The sequence below is a fragment of the Anastrepha obliqua genome, chromosome 1, assembly GCF_027943255.1.
Source record: "Anastrepha obliqua isolate idAnaObli1 chromosome 1, idAnaObli1_1.0, whole genome shotgun sequence".
In the NCBI taxonomy this organism is placed as follows: domain Eukaryota; kingdom Metazoa; phylum Arthropoda; class Insecta; order Diptera; family Tephritidae; genus Anastrepha; species Anastrepha obliqua.
This window is the reverse complement of record NC_072892.1, coordinates 142,365,005-142,386,733: the sequence shown is the minus strand read 5'-3', so window position 1 is coordinate 142,386,733 and position 21,729 is coordinate 142,365,005. Positions and strand designations below refer to the sequence as shown.

The following is a 21,729-nucleotide window of genomic DNA, read 5'->3' as shown; positions in this document are numbered from 1 at the left end:
AATTGGTACGATTCCTGAGCACAAAATCGCAGAACTGTGGCTAGCTTTAACATATTTGGAATGGATTTGGCTTGGGTGCACTGCTGCAACTGGTTTTCTGTACTGGACAGTAGGTTCATAAACGCCTCTTTAGATAATCTAAAGTTCTATAAAAATCTGTAAGGAAATTTCTGTAATATTAAGTACGTCAACACATTTTGAAAATTCTAAACTTACTCAGTGGAAGCCATTTCTAGGGGGTTGGATGCGCTCCTCAACTGTTTTCTACTTCTAGCTAGTTCCACTAGTCTTTCATCGTCCGATGAATCGTCGAACCACAACTCCGTTGTACTCATTTTTACAAAAAAATTATTTTTTTAACTTTAAAAAATGTTGTTAGCAAAGAATTTCAACACAATCGGTTGTTCTTTTATTTTGATTTGCTGTATCAGCTGAGAAAAAATTATCTATTGTAAATGCGTCGAGCGATCGAAATTCACAATAGTCATATTCTTCAACGAATGAGCACCATAATACCAAATGAAAATTTATTCGATCAGCACTTTCGACTACAGTCGAGGATCGAATGCTGCTCATAATAAGTTTTTCATTTAGCTGTACTTTGGCTTCAACCGCAGTTTTTGTTTCAAACAGGAATATTTTAAACAACTTAGGCTCATATTTTTTGTAGGTAACAGTATAAAGGAATCGAATATCGGCTTAATAAAAACAAGGGACACGTATTGCTCGTTTAGATCCGACATTATTAATATTGAGATCGGATAAAAATCAAGCTCACTTTTTATATGCTAAAACCAAATTCCATCTGTTCATCTGAAGATACAAGTTATAACTCTCATTGTCTATGGTTTCTTCTAATTCTAAAATATAACATCCAGCCCAAATAATTTTTTTTAATTAGCGCGTAAACAAAGTGCGGTGCGGGTGGAATTTAAACTTTCTTACTTGTTATCCGAACCTAGAGCCTTGTTGGCCGTTTGGCGGTTGGAATAAATGTTTACCTTTCTAACAGTAATTACACAAGTAAGCGACCGATTAAGTACTTCTTTGATTGCGCCCAGGCTCTGAATTTAAGCTTAATGAAGAGCTTCTATCAAAATATCAGTCCATCAACCTTTCCGCCTAACTGCGAATCATTCGCAAAAAAGTTTACCATGCTCCCTATCCATTATTGCTTTGATAGAATATGCATGGCAAATGCCCCTCTCAAACCCAGCAAGAGTGTACATTGATCAGTTGCTGGGATGGGGATAAACTCAAAGTATCTAAGGAGACAAAAGCGTCCGTGGCTTAAGTTTAACTTGTGGGCTGAGCGCCTCAGTCCGATTGCGACACGTGCAGGGGTAGTTTTGCCCTCCATACTTTATGTATAGATAAATCAGACCTCTAAGGACCTTCTGATTGCGACACGTGCAGGGGTAGTTTTGCCCTCCATACTTTATGTATAGATCAATTAGACCACTAAGGATCTTCGGCATGAACAATAATCGTCCTGAAATCCACAGTGGTTATATGTGAGCTTTTTTCTGTCTTGAGTATGCACGCAACTCACAGGCCCCACGGAATGTAATTCCTGCCTATGCAGTGCGCATAGATAGGGATCAGCCAACGACAAGATAACTCTGTAGATTTCTGCAGTTGAGCAAGTATGATGTCATCGGGATAAGGCAACTTTAAGAAAGAGTCAGTCGCCTAAAGTAGGCGGCGCTTATCCAGCAAGCAACTTCGCGTGAAAGATTCGTCAGAAAATGCACGTTGAGAAGTAACTTGAATTACTACTCAGCCACGGCTTGTAGATAAGGGTTATATGGGGTTCACCTTGCTCTAAGGTGGGACAGTAAATTGGCGCCAACTTAGATTGCTGAAGATTTATCCGCATCTTCTTCAATAATCCTCTCTAGCACCCCTACGGAGCATTGAGTCTGATTCCTCGAAATAACTTTAGACGCTTACACCGATACGCTTCTGCTCTTTGCATTTCTGACCCACCAAGATTCCTCCCCTGCCGGTGGAAAGAGGCGATTCTACATAAAGAGTGTTTTGAAGTTTAGTTCCGAATTCCTGTCGGATTTTTTTAGGGGTTGTTTTGTATTTAAGAGTTTCGATGCGGATAGCGTAATTGTCCCTTAATGGTCCCATAAGTATCTATACCGTAGCAGAGATGCCGTACCAGAGTTGATATAGGCCCCTATGTGGCAAACTTTGCCTCACTTGCATTTATGCCTTGTATATTGTAAATATTAAATTTTAAACTTTGATAATTAACATAACGTGAAAAAATTGGGAATTCATATTTTCGCTTTTGAATATTACCTGACATCATCACTCCGCTCAACGAAGTTCGCTCAGCGATTTGACTTTGTTTATACTATAAATTCGATATAGCGACATTCGCAGAATATACCAATAATGACTTGTTTAAAAAGCTATTACGTCCATATGACAGATTGCGTGATATATAAACAACCGACAGGTGCACCAACATAGAAAAATAAAATGATTTTGAAGATATCCCAAGCGCGGTTCGTTCAATGTCTGAATGGCTCAGATACTCCTCTCGAGTACTTTTTGAGTACTATTAACAGTACTTATGTTTATATGTATATGGTACGCGTGCATGTTTTATTGCAATTGGAGGAGAAAGCTACCAAAAAACCGGTTGTGTGCAACATCCGGCGTCTCTCGCTGCTTTTAATGTGTTTATCAAAATATTATTGATTCAATATATTGTCGGTTGAGTGAGTACTCTACTCGCTTTGGTGTTAGTGATCAGTGTTTCCGCCGTGAGTAGTCTCCAATCGCTACCGTAGGCGATTATTAACTAGTACAGACAATATAAAGAAATAAAGGTTCTCAGCGCTTAGTTTTAGGTGCAGATAGCATGCACGCACACCCAAATGAGTTTTTCTTTGAGACAGCGGCAGTGATTCTTGCTGATTTCTATTTTCTAAAGAGAAGCGATGCTTTAGTATAAATACTGGTGTCGGTTAGTATAGATCGTCAATCGATAGAATTATTCGTTAAAACGGACGCTTTTAGTTTCAAAATTGCCTAGTAAAATGATAATCAAATATGCGTTATTGGTTTTTACAATAAATATTCTTCAATTTGCTATTGGTGATGGCATGGTAGAGGTTTTTGGCTGGAAGCAAATCGACTATTACAACCGTGGCGAGCAACGTCCGAACCAGAACGGCGGCAGTTATGGTGGGAGGGATAAACAGCGGCCGCTTCGTAAGAAAATCAATTTCAATTTGATTATAACTTATACGCTAATCATCAGTTTATGGAAAATCCAATGAAATAGTTCGAATACGTGTTTATATGTATGTACGTATATGCACATATAACGATTGGGCTTAATCAAGGTTTTGTGAGGTCAAGGTGCAAAATATAGTGATTCTATGCATTGTTTATGTGTCGTGAGCATACATATGTATGTATGTAAGTGTATGAATATTGTAAATCTTTTATTTGGTGATTACGCGTGCTAGTTAGGCTTACTGTGAGGATGACTTTAACATTGATTTTATAACACAATACCCATACATACTCATATTTATAAAAATTGCTCGACCGTATACACATTCACATATATATTTGTATGGATGTAATATCATGTGTGGATCTAGTTTCAAATAACGGTAGTTTCTATCAGTCTAAGGGCATCGAGATATGCATACAGCTGTTGTCAGCTAATTAGAAACGCTCTCTTTTGATAAACGCTTGATGAGCATAATATTAAACTGTTTAAATTTACCGTTATTTTTTCTCTCAAAATCATTTGCATTGCTTTTGTTACTATATTTACTACCCAATGCGCCTAGCTTTGTAGTTGTGTAATTGAAGTACCGTTAATATTATCCAACGCAGTGCATGGGTTACTTAGTTCAAGGTAAATAAACTGAGACGAGTAATTAGAAACAGTTGTTCAATGGAAGCATATTCGGCAAGTTGTGTTATTCTAATAGTAATTTAATCGACTTTTTGGTGTGTATATATTTTAAATTGGTTGTTTAAAAGCAACTAAAATATTCGTCTTCAAGATGTGTAATGGGAAAAAGCAGCAGCTGTACACCTTCCCTGCGCAGCTCCATTTTTGACCTTCGTAAGGCTGGAAAGTCGTACAGTGAAATTTCTAAGCAAGTCAAATGCTCGAAAAAAAAAGTTTTTATCGCCTTAAAGCATATCTAACTTTTTAAGACTGTTGACAATGTTCCACGTAAGAAAAGGCCCTGGAAAACTTCAGCAGAAATTGACCGCAAGATTGCAATCATCTCCAAAAGAGACCCAAAAACGACTTCCACTGACATCCAACGGGAAATTCAGGATCAATATAATTTCGAAATATCTAAGAAGACAATTGCTCGGCGTCTGGTCGAATCTGGACTGCATGGCAGAGCAGCACGCAAAAAGCCCCTTCTAACCAAGATACAAAGGAGACGGCGAGTAGTCTTTGCGAGATCCCATTGGTCATGGACTCCAAATCAATGGAAATATATCGTTTGGAGCGATGAAACCAAGATAAATCGCATAGGCCCAGATGGTAGAAGGTATGTTCGACGGCCAATCAACCAAGAATTCAATCCTCGCTACATTTCACGGGTAGTGAAGCATTGTAGAGGATCAATCATAGTGTGGGGATGTTTCTGGTGGAGTGGTGTTGGCCCAATTCATACAATTGATGGAATTTTAAATAAGGAGAAATACGTCGATTTACTAAAAAATGTAATTTTGCCGTGGGCTGAGGAAAATTTGCCTGTTATATGGAAGTTTCAATAGGATAATGATCCAAAGCACACGGCAAAGTTGACGAAACAGTTTTTCGACGAAAATTCCATCAATGTTTTGGAATGGCCATCATCCAGTCCGGACTTAAACCCAATAGAGCATCTCTGGGGTGACGTTAAAAAAGCCGTGAGTGCCAAAAATCTCCCAAATATGGATGTCCTTTTTGCCGAAGTAAAAACGGCATGGCAAGCAATACCTGTGGCGCGCTGTCAGAATCTCATTACATCAATGCGCAATCGATGTGAGGCAGTGTTGAAGCAAAAGTGTTATGGAACCAAATACTAACATAATCTTTATGTTGATCTGATAATACATTACTGTTTCTAATTAGTTGCCCTATCCAAATCGTGCATTTCACATGCTTTAAAAAATATATATATATTTAATAAAGAATTGCGATTAAATTGTTTTCCACTAGTTTTTAAGTTTATCATATGTTTAAATAAAATTGGCAAAAAGTTATGAAAATACGTGTTTAAAAGGAAAATGGAAAATTTATTTTGAAATATGTGTCGTTTCTAATTAGCTGTCAACAGCTGTATGTGTGTGTGGCTATAGAATTTATGTACCAAACATTCCACATGATTAGAGGAATCGATTAGTTTACGCTGCTTACACAACAGCAACAACAAAAACAACATTATCAGTGGAGATATTTGAACGAAGTTTGGCACACAAATTATGCATCATCACGGCAGATGGTGGAGCAGATGAAGATGTCAACTGCAGGCTAAACAGGGCGGCATTCGAGCGAATGCATACAGTATGGGGGAGTTCGCAAATTTCTAGGCGCACTAAACTACGAATATTCGGATCAAGAGTGAAGTCCGTATTGTTGTACGGAAGAGAAACATGGCTGGTCTCTAACACCATCACACAGAATATTCTGGCCAAACACATATAACGACGCACTATGAAGATAAACGAATGAGGAACCCATCCTTAGGCAAATCAAACGCAGAAAGTGGCGATGGATAGGACATACATTGAGAAAACCACCAGATAGCATCACGAGAACCCACAAGGGAGCAGCGGTCGCGGTCGATCAAAAAATACTTGGAGAAGGTCGATGCTGCGCAAACTAGCAGATGCCGACATCTCATGGGACGGTGCAAAAACATCAGCACAGAACCGTGTACGATGGAAGGGTCTTGCCGAGGCCCTATGCCCCCGAGAGGAGTGAACAAGGGGGGGGGGGGAAACACCACAAATAGGAGGAGGAGCTCAGCCAAATACTTATCAGAAGTGTACCCGCCAATCAATATTTTTTTAAGTTTCAAAAATACAAAAAATTTAATATTTTTGAACCTACTGAAGAAAACCTGCGCGCTTTTCGCATACATACAAGAAGATTGCAAGCAAGTAAATGAGGGGATTAAAAAAAAGGCAAATGAGATTAGCGCCTTTAACTTTAATGCAAGTGTGTGGAACTTTACAACTTCCAGATTAGACTTTGCCAATATTGGTACACTCGTAGCTTTTGGATATTAATGAAACTGTGGTCGACAACCACACGCAAGCCCCATGAGCGGGATATTTTGATTTACATACAGTGAAGGGAGTAGAGATGCCATAATCATAACACCACAGATTTGCTGCTCGAACCAACATATGGGCAACACTGTAATGGAGTAGAGATGGCATGCCATAATTCTGTAGTCATCACCATAACCATAGAGACCAATTGAATTTTGGTTTTTCGCCGTAACCATAACCAGTTGCATGGTGTTGCATTGTGGTATCTTTTCTTTAGTTTCTGCACTTCGAACTGGACAAATGTGATAGTATATGATAATATCAGCTGCTTATGGCTATGGCACCAACAATTGATGACATACATAACTATTCTTATGGTTAAGACTATGGTTAAGGCTACAACATTATGGTAATTGCACCTCTACTTTGAGCTTTAAGTCTGCATACAGCAACATATTTCCTTATTTCTCAGAAGGTATAGAATAACATATGCATTAATAAATTTACAAGTGGTATGAGCGAGTTTACAAGTGGCGGCCGCCGCAGCCGAATGGGTTGGTGCGTGACTACCATTCGGAATTCACAGAGAGAACGTAGGTTCGAATCTCCTCGAAACACCAAAATTAAGAAAAACATTTTTCTAATAGCGGTCGCCCCTCGGCAGACAATTGCAAACCTCCGAGTGTATTTCTGCCATGAAAAAGCTCCTCATAAAAAATATCTACCGTTCGGAATCGGCTTGAAACTGTAGGTCCCTCCATTTGTCGAATAACATCAAGATGCACACCACAAATAGGAGGAGGAGCCCGGCCAAATACCCAAAAAGGGTGTACGCGTCAATTATATACACATGCCCCACAAAGTCTGCGTAGGTAGGTAGGGTGGTTGTCGTAAGACACACTTAGACCTTCGGCAGGTCCATTGTGATACCACTGGAGCTTATCCTTACTCTACGTGTTCCTTTTCAAACCATCCGGTTGCTTTAATAAACGAGCAGAGCTTCGTTAGTTTTAGATGGGCTATATCCGCTACATCGGTTAGAAATGCTGTATCGATAGTGCGCAGCCTTCTCATAGCTAGGCTTTCACACTCACATAAAAGGTGTCTGACTGTTTCCTCTTCTTCTGTATTAAGACAGCTTCTACAGAAATCGAAGTAAGGGAGTCCTAACCTTCTAGCGTGGCTGCCTATTAAACAATGACCAGTTAAAACACCTATCATTTTTCTTATAGATTCTCTGTTGAATCTTAGCAAGATCTTCGATTGACCGCTGTTCCAGTTCGGCCATGTCTGTCTGCTTAGTTCGCATGTTGTGAGGTTTTGCCAGATTGTATTTACCTTTTTGATGGTTTCCCTGTCTATAAGTAATTTACAAGTGGCTATGGGCATGGGTATCAGCACCTTATCCGGTTCGAGACCGAGCGCTGTACCGGTTATTGCAAGTTCATCCGCCTTAAAATTTCCTGCGATGTTCCTGTGGCCTGGTACCCAGATAAGGTGCACCTTGTAGCACTTAGATACGTCATCTAGTAGTTTAAAACATTCTAGAACTGTTTTTGACGAGTGCGTTTTTGATTCCAGCGCTTTTATTGCTGCTTGACTGTCCGAGTAAATGAAGATTTAATTTGTGGATAATACTCTCGTTTATATTTCTTTAAGTCCTTCTTTTATGGCAGTGACTTCCGCCTGAAATACACTGCAATGATCAGGTAAGCGAAATGATTGGCATACTCCGAGTTTGTCGGAGTAGACCCCTCCACCTACTTTGTTATCCAGTTTTGAGCTATCTGTGTAGATGTTTAAGGGGGTCTTCTGGTCTCGAGGCCCTGAAATGAAGGGTTTTTTTGGGGATTGATTGTGACAAATCCTGTGAATATTAAAAAAAAAATTTTTTTTTATTTTAAAGGTACATGTCTTGGCTTTTAAAAAATGGTTTTGACTTTGAAAAAAATTAACACCCGCGACCTTGAAATGGCGCTGAAGACGTCCACCTCCAAACGAAACAGGTCTCCATTTTGGTCACGGTTTTTCCACCTGGGTAATCAGAAAGCAAAAATTAGATATGCGTTGTCTTCAGAGTTGCCCTGGTTAAGTTTTCCCGTGACAGATTTTTTTTTTTTAATTTTTTTCAAAAGTTATGCAACAATTTGCAAAAAAAATTTTTTTTTTCTCATTTTTTGAACTTTAAAAGGTTATAAAAATGGAATGAAAAAAAATTTCAAAAATCGTACACGGGGAAACTTAGCGGTAAGTTTTCCGAACCTTTTAAGACCAAAACCATTGAAATCGGAGTATAACCAGAGAATGTTAATGCATTAACATTCTCTGGTATAACTACTATGAAAAGTGTGACCAAAATGCTTAAAAAACACGATTTTCGGGGAAACGCGTTTAAAGATAAAGTTTATGATAAAACGGCCGGAGGAGGGTACACTTCGGTGCCCAGAAAAATGTGAAAAAATGCGATTTTCAAAAAATCCTTTCTGTGGCGTATTCTCGCATAGACATACAACAAAATTATGCAAAAAAAAAAAAAAATCGATTTTTTTTTCGCTGGAGACCAGAAGACCCCCTTAAGTCATTTATCTTAACAATGAGCCCGTTATCCCATTTCTCTTTGGAAGGAAATACTGCGACAAAGGATTTATTAAAATTGATGTCCTTGGTCCTACAGAAATCCGTTGTGCTGGGAATGCAGGGGAATTGTTCTAAAATTGAGGAGTGTCCTCTTTGGTACGTTCTGAGTAGGCCGATTTCTCTTAGTCTGAGAGTTGCTTTGGCAGCTGTTTGCTTACCGTACTGCTCTATTGGTAAAATGTTAAGCATAATATTTAGTGCATCTGTGGGTGTGGTTCTGAGGGCCCCGCAGATGCAAAGACTGGCCATTCTTTGTACGTGTGCCATGATGGTTCTTTTAATATACAATTTATCTAAAGCTGGCCACCATACTAATATGCCGTATGTTAGGCCGTGTAAAGCCAGTATATGATAGATGGGGAGAGACCCCAACTTAGTCCTATCAGCTGTTTACAAGAGTATAGTGCTATTGTCGTCTTTTTTACTCTATCTTCGACATTTGCCTTCCAAGTTAGCTTTCGGTCTAGTATTAGACCTAAGTAGCGGGCCTCATCACTAAATGACAGTGCCGTTCCACCTTACGTCGGAGGAGCTATATTTGGAATTTTATGTTTCCTGGTAAATAGGATGAGTTCAGTTTTATTGAGCTTGACGTTTAGCCCATTTGCTTTTGACCAGTTTTCAACCATGTTTAGTAAATCTTGCATGACTTCTCTAAGTGTATTGGGGAATTTCCCTCTTACTACCATTGCCACATCGTCCGCATATGCTACGACGTGTTGTCCTCTCCCCTCTAGGCTCTTTAGCAATGAGTTTAGTGCCAGCACCCATAGGAGAGGGGACAGCACACCGCCTTGAGGTGTTCCTCTGCTAACTTTTTTCTTGATCTCTGAGGCCCCAAGGGTTGCGATCACAAATTTGCTCAAGAGCATGTTTTTGATGAACTCAACCAGAGCGCCAGAGATCCCGAAATCCGTCAGTGCCTTTATTATGGTATCCGGTAGGATGTTGTTGAATGCGCCCTCGATATCTAGAAAGGCTACCAGTGTGAATTCTTCATTATACATTGACTTCTCGATTTCTGTAACAAGTGAGTTAAGTGCTGTTTCAGTTGATTTCCCTTTACAGTACGCATGTTGTGAGATGCTGAGCTTATTAGGGCTGATGTTAGCCTTAATATGTTCTTCTAAAATTCTTTCTAATGTTTTTAGCAGAAAGGAGGATAGGCTTATTGGCTTGAAATCCTTAGGTGTTGTGTGTGAACTTTTTCCCGCTTTAGGGATAAAGACCACTTTTACCTCTTTCCATACTGATGGGACACTTTTCAAATTGAGAGCAGCCTTAAATATGGCCGTCAACCACTCCAAGTCTGCGTTCACCCTACAATAACTTTTTAGTGAATGAAACACACAACCTGATTTTTTAATTTTTATAAATTTGTATATATTTATATGCTTATTATATGTTTAAGTTTCAAAAACAAAAATAAATTTCAAGATTCCTCACATAAGTTTTTAGATAACGGTGAATAATAGCTGTAACAAGTAAATAAAGCGACCATAAAGTCTGCGTTCAGTCTTAAAGTCTAATACAATACAATGACATGCTATATGCAAAAATTAAATCTAATATTTAGTTGGACTTCACTCAGCCTATTTGGCATTGAACTTACTAGTTTCTCTGTTTCCTCTGCTGTTATCTTCCTCCATTCTGCCTGCATGACACTCCGCAAAACCTCTTTACTAGTAATCACTTGCTGACGAATTCTTTTTTCCAATAGATCCCACAGATGCCCGATGGGATTAAGATCTGGGGACTGTGGCGGGGTTTTAAGCTGTTTTGGGGCGTTGTACAAGAGCCAAAGCTTAACGATTTCGGCTGTGTGCTTTGGGTCGTTATCTTGTTGAAAGCAAAATGTTCCTGATAAGCCGAGATTTTCTGCACTTTGCTTGAAATTCCGTTTTAGTATGTTCAAGTATCCCCATTTATCCGTCGTCGAATCAATAAATTCTAACTGACCCACCCCATTTGCCGCCATGCAGCCCTAAACCAAAACCCCGCCACCTCCGTGCTTAACCGTGCCAACAAGATTTTGCTTTTCAAGAGCAGTTCCAGGTTTTCGCCAAACAATTTGACGGCCTTTTATTCAGAATATACAAAATTTACTTTCGTCTGAAAATATTTCTTTTTTCCAGAACTCGGGAGGCTTATTTAAATATGTACTCATTAGCAAACTGAATGCGTTTACGTCTGTTCACAAGAGAAATGAAAGGCTTTCTTCGGGCGACTCTACCATGGTATCCAGCTTGACGTAGAACTTTTCTGGCAGTTTCAGCGCAAATACTTTTTTTAAATGTTTGATTTATGTTTTCAACTAATTTTGAGGATGTAATCCGGGGGTTAACCTTTGCCAAGTTGATTATAGAACGCTCTTTCCGGGTCGATAATTTTTTCGGACGCCCTGACCTGGGCTTAGATGTAAAAATTCCAGTTTGCCGAAAATTTGTTACAACTCGCTGAATACAGGAATACGTTCTCCCAATAGATTATCCAGTATTTCGGAAACTTTTTCCGTCTTTCCACATTTTTATAATTATTTTCCTCTCAGAAACGCTTATTTCTTTTCCCTTTCCTTCCATGTTCTTTAATTATCTCCAGTTATAAATAAAATGTTCAACTAAGCTTTGTTAACATTCAGTCGAAGTAATGCGAAATCCAAAATTAATATAAACAAGGAAAAATATCTTAAAATTAACGGTATCATTAAAATAAACAGGCTGAACGCAGACTTTTTGGTGCCACATTTACATGCTGCTGAAATTATTTTTAGTGAATAAACAAATTGTAAAGATTTCAATTTAATCATAATATTCTATTTTGTTTTTAATAAATTTAAGAAGGCTATTCGGGTGAACGCAGACTTTGTGGGGCATGTGTATATATATTATATGAAAAAAGTCTACATACATATATCCGTTTGATTTGGTTCACTCAAGCAAAGCAAGTATTCTAAAAGTAGCTTTAAAATACCGTTACTCGAAAATTTCAGTTGATAAATCGTCGTTGCTATTACATACATACATATGTACGTACATGCGTGGTTTGTCGCTGGTTAAGTGGATAAAATAATGAGCCCAAGAAAAGAAATATCTTCAGATTTAAGAAAATTTTTGGTTAAGCACAGAAAAGAAAATAAATCTTAAGGCGAAATTGCAAAATTAGCAAATTAAAGACGAAGTCTTAGGCTTGAATTTGCACGGACACATATTGACAAGGTAATGGATTTCTGGTCCAAAGCTTATATTACGCACCCAGTCAATAAAAAACACCGCCGCAGAGGCCGGATTTTTATCCGATAGAGCACGAGTGGATGCTTTTAGAGAGACAAATTCGGCGAAGTTACTCTAACTGACGTAGAATCACTAAAGAAAGTGTTGACGGAAGCATGGAATTAAATAACGCGGAAAGAGTTTACCCAGCTAGTTGGTTATATGTCACGACGCCTTCCAACAGTGATCGATAATGATGGTGGACCTACTAAATACTAAAAGTATTCAAAAAAGGTAGTTTTAAAATAAATAAATTTGTTTTTTTAGCTAACTAAACTGCATACCGCTTATTTGTTGTTTTATAAATTTTTTGTTTGTTATAAATCAAGTGAAAATTTTAATTTTTGTAAATTTATTATAAATAAAAACTACAGAAAAAAAACTACATCAACAGTTTTGTGAATTATTGTATACCTTCTGGGAAATAAGAAAATATGCTGCTGTACGTAAACTTAAGTCCTTCACTGTACATAAGGTGCATGTCAGGCGTTCAATATGTACTGGCATTATTTTGAGTTCACAATATTTATTATATGTATATCATATAATATTGATGGATCGTCATTCATATCGCAACATTTTTAGAAATTTTGAAATCCATCAATATGGATCGCACTACTGTCAATAAATATTGAGCGATACATCAGTACTCATATCACAATTTAGTGCCGATTTACACACGGCGACATCTGGAAGGGACACACTGGAAATTCTCTTTTCATGTCTCATTCGCCGTCACACGGGCAAAATTGTTTCGGCAACATTTTGAAGTTTAATAATTTAGTATCTTCTGGTACGAATATATTTTACAACCCGCTAACATGTAAAGCGGAAAACGTTCGTCAACAGTTTCTTAAATATATCAATGAAGAATGTAAACTGGTTAAATAATAAATAATTTGTTGTTTTATTTATGTAAATATATTTATAAATTGTTGTACTTGAATAAAATAAATTAAATTAAAAATACTTCATATATAAATAATTAACTTAAAATTAACTTGAGTATCTAGAAATGGGAGGAAAAATAAGAATTCAACATAAACATATCCCATAACTTTTTTAAATTAATCCTACTTTACTAGCAAAAATAATTCTGCACTTCCCAAGCAGCGTTCGGATGTTTGTCATCGTTGATATCTTCCGTTTGATTTAAAACCAACATAGAACTCAGAGCTTTCTTCCACAAAAGAAGAAAATGAATGAAGCAACTGTCAAAAATTGCTTTAAGAAAAGAAATACGAATATGGTAAGAAGCGCAAAGTGTGTCGCCAGTACAGGAGACAAATTACCTTCTCTCTTCCGCGGCCGTCCTTTACCGAGAAATAAAAGGTTTCCCTTCCAAATGTTTCCCTGTGTAAATGGGCACTTACATGCATACATAATACCTAAATTCTTTTTGAGTATTTTGCGACCAATATAATGGAAAATAATACTGAAATCGATTATCTAGTGCCGGTGGATGGCTTTGCTTATTGCTTGCCGTGACATTATGGCCGTAAATCTTTCATTTTTAAGGGGGTGGTAGGGTTTAGCGCTAAAAAAAAAACACTTTTTTTTAATTTTTTACAGAAATATGGCTTAAGATACTTTAGTAAAATCAGTTGCATGTTATTGTACATCTTTTCAATAAGTTTTTAAAAAATATTAATAATAAAATATTGACAAATAAGCTCATGGCAGAGTTTTTTTGGAGATATGTTTTTCGAGAGGTGCTCTGCGGTGCCAATAGGCATTCGTCGTAGAATCATCTGAAACTAAAAAAGTCGAATTTTTCAGTTAAAGTATGACGTAATGCTCCCCCCTACATTAATAAATTTTTTTTTTTTTCATTTTTGTAGTTTTGGTGGCAAAAAAAAGTAAAACGAGCATTTTTGGCGAAAAATTTCGCCATATTTGTAAGTGAAAAACAACCTTAAAAAAAAAAAAATAAAAAAAAAAACAGTGTAGGGGGGAGGTATTTTTGATTTAGAAAACGTGTGCCAAATTTGAAAAGAATCGGTTGAATAGTTTCGGAGTTGTGATTGGCACCGACTTTTAAGAAGTCGTTTCGGGAAAAACGCGTTTGAAAAAATGACTCTGAGAAATTATCGATGCTCCGCATTCGAGGTAGAGTGCCTACAAAGGCTATAACTTTGAGAGTTCTGCTCCGATCCACTTAAAATTTTGACACAACATTCTTGAAATGATTTACTATAAGATGAGTGAAGAAAAAAAATTTCGATTTTGTGACCCTTTTGGGCGGTGGCTCGTCTGAGGCCTTCCATTCGGTACTTTCACGTTAAGTTTCAGGTTCATGTTGGAAACACCACGTTACATCACCAGTTACAATGTTGTAAAAGAAGTTCTCGTCTTTTCTCTCCTCTTTAATGAAGTCTTTCGAATGTTGAATTCTGAGCAATTTTTGGTCCTCAGTTAACTTGTGCGGGATGAAACGTGCACAGACCTTTCGTAAGCCCAAATGAACAGTTAAAATGCGATAAATCGATGTTTTGGAGATATTCAACTCCGATTCCATAAATTTCAATGATGATTTCGGTTCATTTTTGATAAATTTACAAACAATTTCGATGGAGTTTTCGGTGATTACTGATCACTGACATCTGAAACGTTTAAACCACTCATGAACTCTTGCACGAGATGATAATCATCGCCAAACACTTTTTTCGTCAATTCAAATGTTTCGAAAAACGTTTTACCGATTTTGAAACAAAATTTTAAATGGCCTCTTTGTTCGAAACTCATTTTTGTACCGATGACACTAACATACTGATTCTTTAGACGCAATAACTTCGCTTCCACTGAACCGAATGTTACCAAGCTTTCACTGGAAGTCAGCTAGGAATGTAACTTCCAACGCACTAACTCATTAAAAAGACGGCGCCATCAAAAACATCTTTATGACGCCAGTCTTCATTATTTTGGACTTCACCTTGTACATATCTGTATCGAAAATTTTTCTAATTTTTTTTGTAGTAACTATCTTTTAAACGAAAATTTAATTTTCCAGCTGGCGCAATTGTGTTTCCCGATCAGATACGCGATCTCGCAAACTCACGGAGGAGCAAACGTGAAATCGCCGAAGGCATAACTTCACGGGACGAACCGCAAGTAGCTGTCGAGCGCCGAATTAACGATATTGGTCAGAATGCTTCTTACATTCCGTACAACAATGTGCCCATGGGTGTAACCCATTATAAGGGACGCTTGTTTGTGACTATGCCGCGCCGACGCACCGGAATACCGTCCACTCTCAATTACATTGACTTGGAAAAGGATGGCAAACAACATAGCCCTAAACTGCATGCGTATCCCGATTTCGAAACAAATTATCTAAATGTAAATTAAATATTTTCGATTTTATTTGAATACATTATTCGATTTCAATTGCATTTACCTTAGCCAAATTTCGAACCAAATTCAAATCGCATCATTTCGGTATATCGCACATCGGTGGACGCTTGCAAGCGTCTATGGTTTATCGATACCGGCATGCTTGAGTATCCCAGTGAGTCTTTATTATATTACTTTATTGTGAATTTTAGTTATAAAATATTTAACACTATTCTTTATCCAACAGACAATCGTATGCAGGTGCAGCGACCTGCAATTTGGGTGATTGATTTGGTGAACGATCGTGTTTTACATCGCTACGAAATCCCTGCGAGTATCGTGGAAACGGGACGCGGTCTCGCAAGCATAGCGGTGGACGCATATGAGCGCCAGTGTAATGAAGCCTTTGCTTATATACCCGATTTGGTGAATCGACTGTTGCTTGTTTTTAGGTGATAAAATATTTACATTTACAGCACATGGGCTGAAAAGTCCCGGGCCTAACAGAGAAAACGCGTTTTTTTGTTGTTCAAAATTAGTTTTATTCATCAACGTAATTTCCATCAAGAACCACTTTTGTAGAACGATTTATCTTTTGCCTCAAAATAAGCCTCAGTTTCAGCGATAACCTCTTCATTCAAACGAACTTTCTTATCGGCGAGCATTTTTGTTAGGTCTGCGAATGCGGTGGATGTGGGCGCGATTCGAAGTTCGATTCATGTAGTTTTTCCATTGTTTTAATTGACTTGTGACGCGGTGCGTGGTCTTGATGAAACAACGATTTTTTCTCTGTCATATGCGCACGTTTCTTTGCAATTTCGGCCTTCAAACACTTCAGTAACGCTATATAAAATTCACTGTTGAAGGTATTTCTCTTCTCAAGACAGTCGATGAGTATTACACCGCGCACATCCCAAAATACCGAGACCATAACCTCTCCAGCCGATTGTTGCGCTTTCCGGCGTTTTGCACGAGGTTCACCGGAGTGAAGTGGTGGATCTGTGTTTCATCCATTGTCACATATCGACGTAAAAATCTGGCTTATTGCGTTTAAACATGGCCAAAAACAGCTCAGAATAATCGAAACATTCTTGTTTTTGGTCAACAGTGAGTAAACGCGGCACCTACTTTGAACAGAGTTTTTCATAGTCAAATGCTCATGCAATATAAAGCCAACTCGTTCTTTTGATATCTTTACGATGTCAGCTAACTCACGCAACTTCACTGTTCGAATATTTAAAACGATTTTGTGGATTTTTTTTAAGTTTTCTGGTGTTGCCGCCTCATTTGGGCGGCCACTGCGTTGTGCATCATCGGTGTCTCTACGACCGCGTTTAAAGTCAGCAAACCATCATTTTATTGTTGCTTCTGATGGAGCGATGGAGCGGAGTTCTCATAACACTTTTGAAGCCATTGCTTCGCTCGAACGATATTTTTCCCATTAAGGAGCAGTGTAAAATTCTTTCACGAAATTATTTTTGATCCATTGTTTTGCAAATAACAAAAGTAGCGTTACTCTTAGCACAACAACTCAGAAATAGAATATCATGATACGAGTACTCTAATAGCTTTCTTTCTAAGGTTAGTACTAACTGAAAAAGAGTTTGTCTGTAAAGTCGGTTTACTGACGATAGTTTAACGTGATAACGTCATAAGAAAATACTAATTGAATGGTTGCATTTTTCAAAAGAAAATTTTAATTTTATTTGTTTGATAGATATTTTGTATGGATATAGAGAATGAGTTAACATTAACATAACATAACATAACATAACATAACATAACATAACATAACATAACATAACATCACATAACATAACATAACATAACATAACATAACATAACATAACATAACATAACATAACATAATATAACATAACATAACATAACATAACATAACATAACATAACATAACATAACATAACATAACATAACATAACATAACATAACATAACATAACATAACATAACATAACATAACATAACATAACATAACATAACATAACATAACATAACATAACATAACATAACATAACATAACATAACATAACATAACATAACATAACATAACATAACATAACATAACATAACATAACATAACATAACATAACATAACATAACATAACATAACATAACATAACATAACATAACATAACATAACATAACATAACATAACATAACATAACATAACATAACATAACATAACATAACATAACATAACATAGCATAACATAACATAACATAACATAACATAACATAATCACGTCAAAAAATAATAATAACATTAAAACAACAGGTATTATTAACAAACTTGGTTTTATTTTAAACTCTTCAAGTAAATCAAATTAATAAAAATCAATAAGAAGCCATATGCAAATATAAATACGTGAATTTATATATGTACATATGCGCATATACATACACATATACGCTCACTTAAGTAGGAGAGAGCAAGATGTCGAACGTTGCCGTTCGTTTGCTTTGTTCGTTCCGCGCTTTCGCTTGCAGTTCATTGAAGGTAACGGCAATGAGCAAGGTAACGGCAATGAGCAAGGTAACACTAATGAGCAAGGTAACGACACATTTTTTCGTGCGTGCAGCCTGTTAAATCGAATTATAAGACGTTATCACGTCAAAAGAGCTGAATGCAATGAAACTAGTGCCATCTATGTGTTAAGCCTGAGACTTCTCGGCCCATGTGTTACATACTTACACGATATAATTCATATATGATTTATTTATTACAGCATGAAAGAAAATCGTATGTGGAGTTTTAGCCACAATTATTTTAATTTCGATCCCCTCGCTGGCGATTTGCACATCGGCGGCCAATCTTTTCGTTGGGATGATGGCATCTTCTCCATCACACTGGGCCCATTTGGCCCCGACGGCTATCGGACGGCATACTTTCATCCTATGGCCAGTAATATGGAATTTGTGGTCGATACCAGCGTGCTACAGAATGAAGCAAATGCAGCGCGTAGCGATCATGGTGACGATTTTCGGCCGTTGGGCAGCCGAGGTGTCAAACGCCAATCCACAAAGCATCAATACGACACACGCACGGATACCATTTTCTTTGCGGAAGTACAACATAACGGTGTCGGTTGCTGGAATACAAAGAAACCATTTTCACCACAAAACCTCGGCATAGTTGTACAGGATGCGCAACGCATGATATACCCCAGTGATTTAACGGTGAGTTGACTGTGATTAGATCTAAGTTGAATGTTGATTCGTTTTTAAATCTATGATTGCCACTGCAGGTTGATGAAGATGGCAATATCTGGGTGATGACCAATTCCATGCCGATTTTTATTTATTCTACGCTGGATGTAAATGTGACGAATTTTCGAGTGTGGAAGCAGAACGTGTATGAGGCTGTAAGGAATACTGTTTGTGCACCATAGTGAAGTGAATATTCTAAGATCTAATATTTGGTTTGGGGAAAACTAAATCCATTATTTTTGCTATATTTAAGATATTTCGGCTTGTCCGATTTGGGTCAAATATACGCCGTTTTAATAGAAGTCATGTGGTTCTTATTGGCGAAAAACTGTAGTACTAGATTTTTACAATCTTTTCTTGATATCAATTGCGTTGCACTAAGGAAGTTTTCCAATGAGAGAAAAAGGTGGTAGTCTACTATGTCGGCAGACATAATATCCTAATGTTAACATGGGTCCCGGGACATGTGGGCATCGCGGGTAATGAGATCTCTGACTCTTTAGCCAGAAAGGGCTCTGAGGCCAACTACTTGGCCCGGAGCCCGTTCTGTCACCCCCTTCTGCAGTCATCAAAGCCGTGGTTAGCAAACGGGTTACTCTAACCCATAAGCGAGCTTGGCAGGCTGAGAGAGGCTGCAGATGGGCAAAACTGATGTTACCCGCCACAATATTGTCGTTACCGATTTCTCATCCTCAGCCACCAACCGTTTAAGAAATGGGCCGAATTCGTTGCGTTGGCCAAGGCTTCGCAGATGGAAACTCGTTTCGTTATATTTTTGGCATACAAAGTTGATAAGCTCGAAATTTCTTTCCAGAAACCAGAAACTACGAACATACAAAACTGTCATAAGACCTACACTCACATACGGGTGCAAAGTCTGGGTGCTAAAATCTAATGAAATCGATCAGTTAAATTGTTTTCAAACCAAGATTCTAAGTAAAATATATGGACTTGAAGACGGTACTTGCCGCATTCGGTACAACAATGAGTTAGACACACTTATCAGCATTCCCATGGCAGCCAGTTCTGCGTTACCGGAACAACTCGGGTTTTTCCCGACCCAGTAAACTAGCACTGTTTAGTGTATCCCGCCCCCAATCCATTGTATCCCACACGCTTATCAGGGCGGCAAATGTATTCAGGTACATCAAAGTGCAAAGGATTCAATGGTACGGTCACATTCTACGAATGAGCAGCGATAGGGCCATAAAAAAGATCTTCGAAACAAATCCACAAGACGACAGAAGATGGAGAGATGACAATGAAAGCAACTTTGGAGGTATGGGCAGATCTAATATCAAAACAAAGCTAATGATCGCGTGACGTGGAGGTGAATTGTAACGGAAGCAATTGCTCACCCCGAACTGTGATGCTATGATGATGATGATGATGTTATTTTTAGTGTTAATTGGTGTGGCACCCACACATCGAGTTTGTTTTTGAATCCAGCTTTGCGCAAAAGGTTTGAAGCTGTTTTATAGTCGATTTTTAGCTGCTGGGCGATGCTACGACTACTAACCTGCCGGTCAACTTCGATTATTTCTGTGATTTTATTGACATTTTCTTTAACATCAAAAATGTCTGAATGGAATCGACAAAACCAAATTTACCCTGTTACAGTAACGGCACCATAAACACCATTCACAATCTCTGCGGCCTGGCTTGCATTTTCGCCTTTATCAATGGAAAACTGTAAAATGTACCGAATTTTCTCTTTGTTGACTTCTATTGTTAACACCCTGTAACTCACAACTGAATGGAACAAGCAAAGAACAGCAAAAGAATTTGTTTAGTGCAAGGCGAATCTATTAAAGGTGGTATCGGTACACCAGCTGATTTGGCTTTTTTTTTCTAGGCAAGCTCATTTTTTGTTTTCTACTTTGCCAATACTTTGATTTGACAATCAAACGGACAAAATATTGTTGTTAGTCTAGTGCCACCACCTTTAATGAGTGCGCCTTGGTTTAGTGTGAAATGTCACCGTGACAACGAGCATAAATTTTAAATTGCTTGATCCGTACTTTACGAGATATCGATCACTCCAGCCATCTACCGTGAAAATAACACAGTGCGACATCAAAAATCAAACCGCACCGGACCTTTTTTTTCTGAAAATATACCTATTCAATAGCAAAACCCTCGCTGTGTTTTTAAAAGTTAGCTCGATTTTTTTTTATAGCGTTTTGAAGTTTTCTATTTTCATGAGATTTTGGAGTTTTACCTGTACGCTAAATTTGACTTATAAATTTTAGTCAACAATTGTCGACAGAATCAGATGAGCAAGGAGAGCGCTACCATCAAACTGCGATGCCATTTGAGTCAAGATACCGAGGAAAACGAGCTCCAGGTGCCATACTAGCCGAAATATGTTGGTGGAGTAAACATATTTTTCAATACAACCAGGAAGAAAATGAAGGAAAATGGAGTAACCAGGAGGAAAAAGAATATGAGGTAGAAGAAGAAGAGACAGGCATGGATTCTTTACTGATGAATCTGATTACTCTGATAATGATGATGTTGAAATTCAATCATTGTCGAAAAGAGCTCGTCTCTAAGGTTTTAGTACGTAAAAATTCTTTATTTTAATAAAAAAAAAAAAATTATAATAATTCAAGTCTTTATTCTTTTTACTTAATCTATTTAATATTTTTACCTACAGAGTTTTTAGATATTTAAAAAAAATTTAAAGCAGAGTATAAAAAAATTATTTTTATGAAGAAAAATCTTGTTAAAAATTTATTTTTTTAGAAAATAACAAACTTAAAGTTCAGTTTTATGTTTTTATCTTATAAATGACTTTTTTAGTACATTTTGCAACATTTTTGCTAGCAGAAATAGTGAGAAATTTTAATTATTTTCATAATTACAGTAAAAAATGGTAAAAACATACAATTTTTCGAAATTTTGGTATTCAAAATTGCGTATTGAGATATAGGTTCTTCTCAAAATAAGTTTATTTGTACATGTACGAAATTTCTGCATCAAGCTATGACAAA

The 21,729-nt window shown here is 37.5% G+C and overlaps 1 protein-coding gene across 1 annotated transcript; it reads left to right on the top strand.

Moving 5' to 3' along the window:
* Positions 1-2,967: 2,967 nt before the first annotated feature.
* On the top strand, positions 2,968-19,035 carry LOC129236357 (L-dopachrome tautomerase yellow-f2-like). The gene is made up of 6 exons (XM_054870701.1): positions 2,968-3,234; positions 15,184-15,512; positions 15,576-15,681; positions 15,754-15,958; positions 18,253-18,703; positions 18,772-19,035. Exons 1-6 carry the CDS (start codon positions 3,060-3,062, stop codon positions 18,913-18,915), a joined length of 1,410 nt encoding a protein of 469 aa, XP_054726676.1. The 5' UTR covers positions 2,968-3,059; the 3' UTR covers positions 18,916-19,035.
* The last annotated feature ends 2,694 nt before the right edge of the window (positions 19,036-21,729 follow it).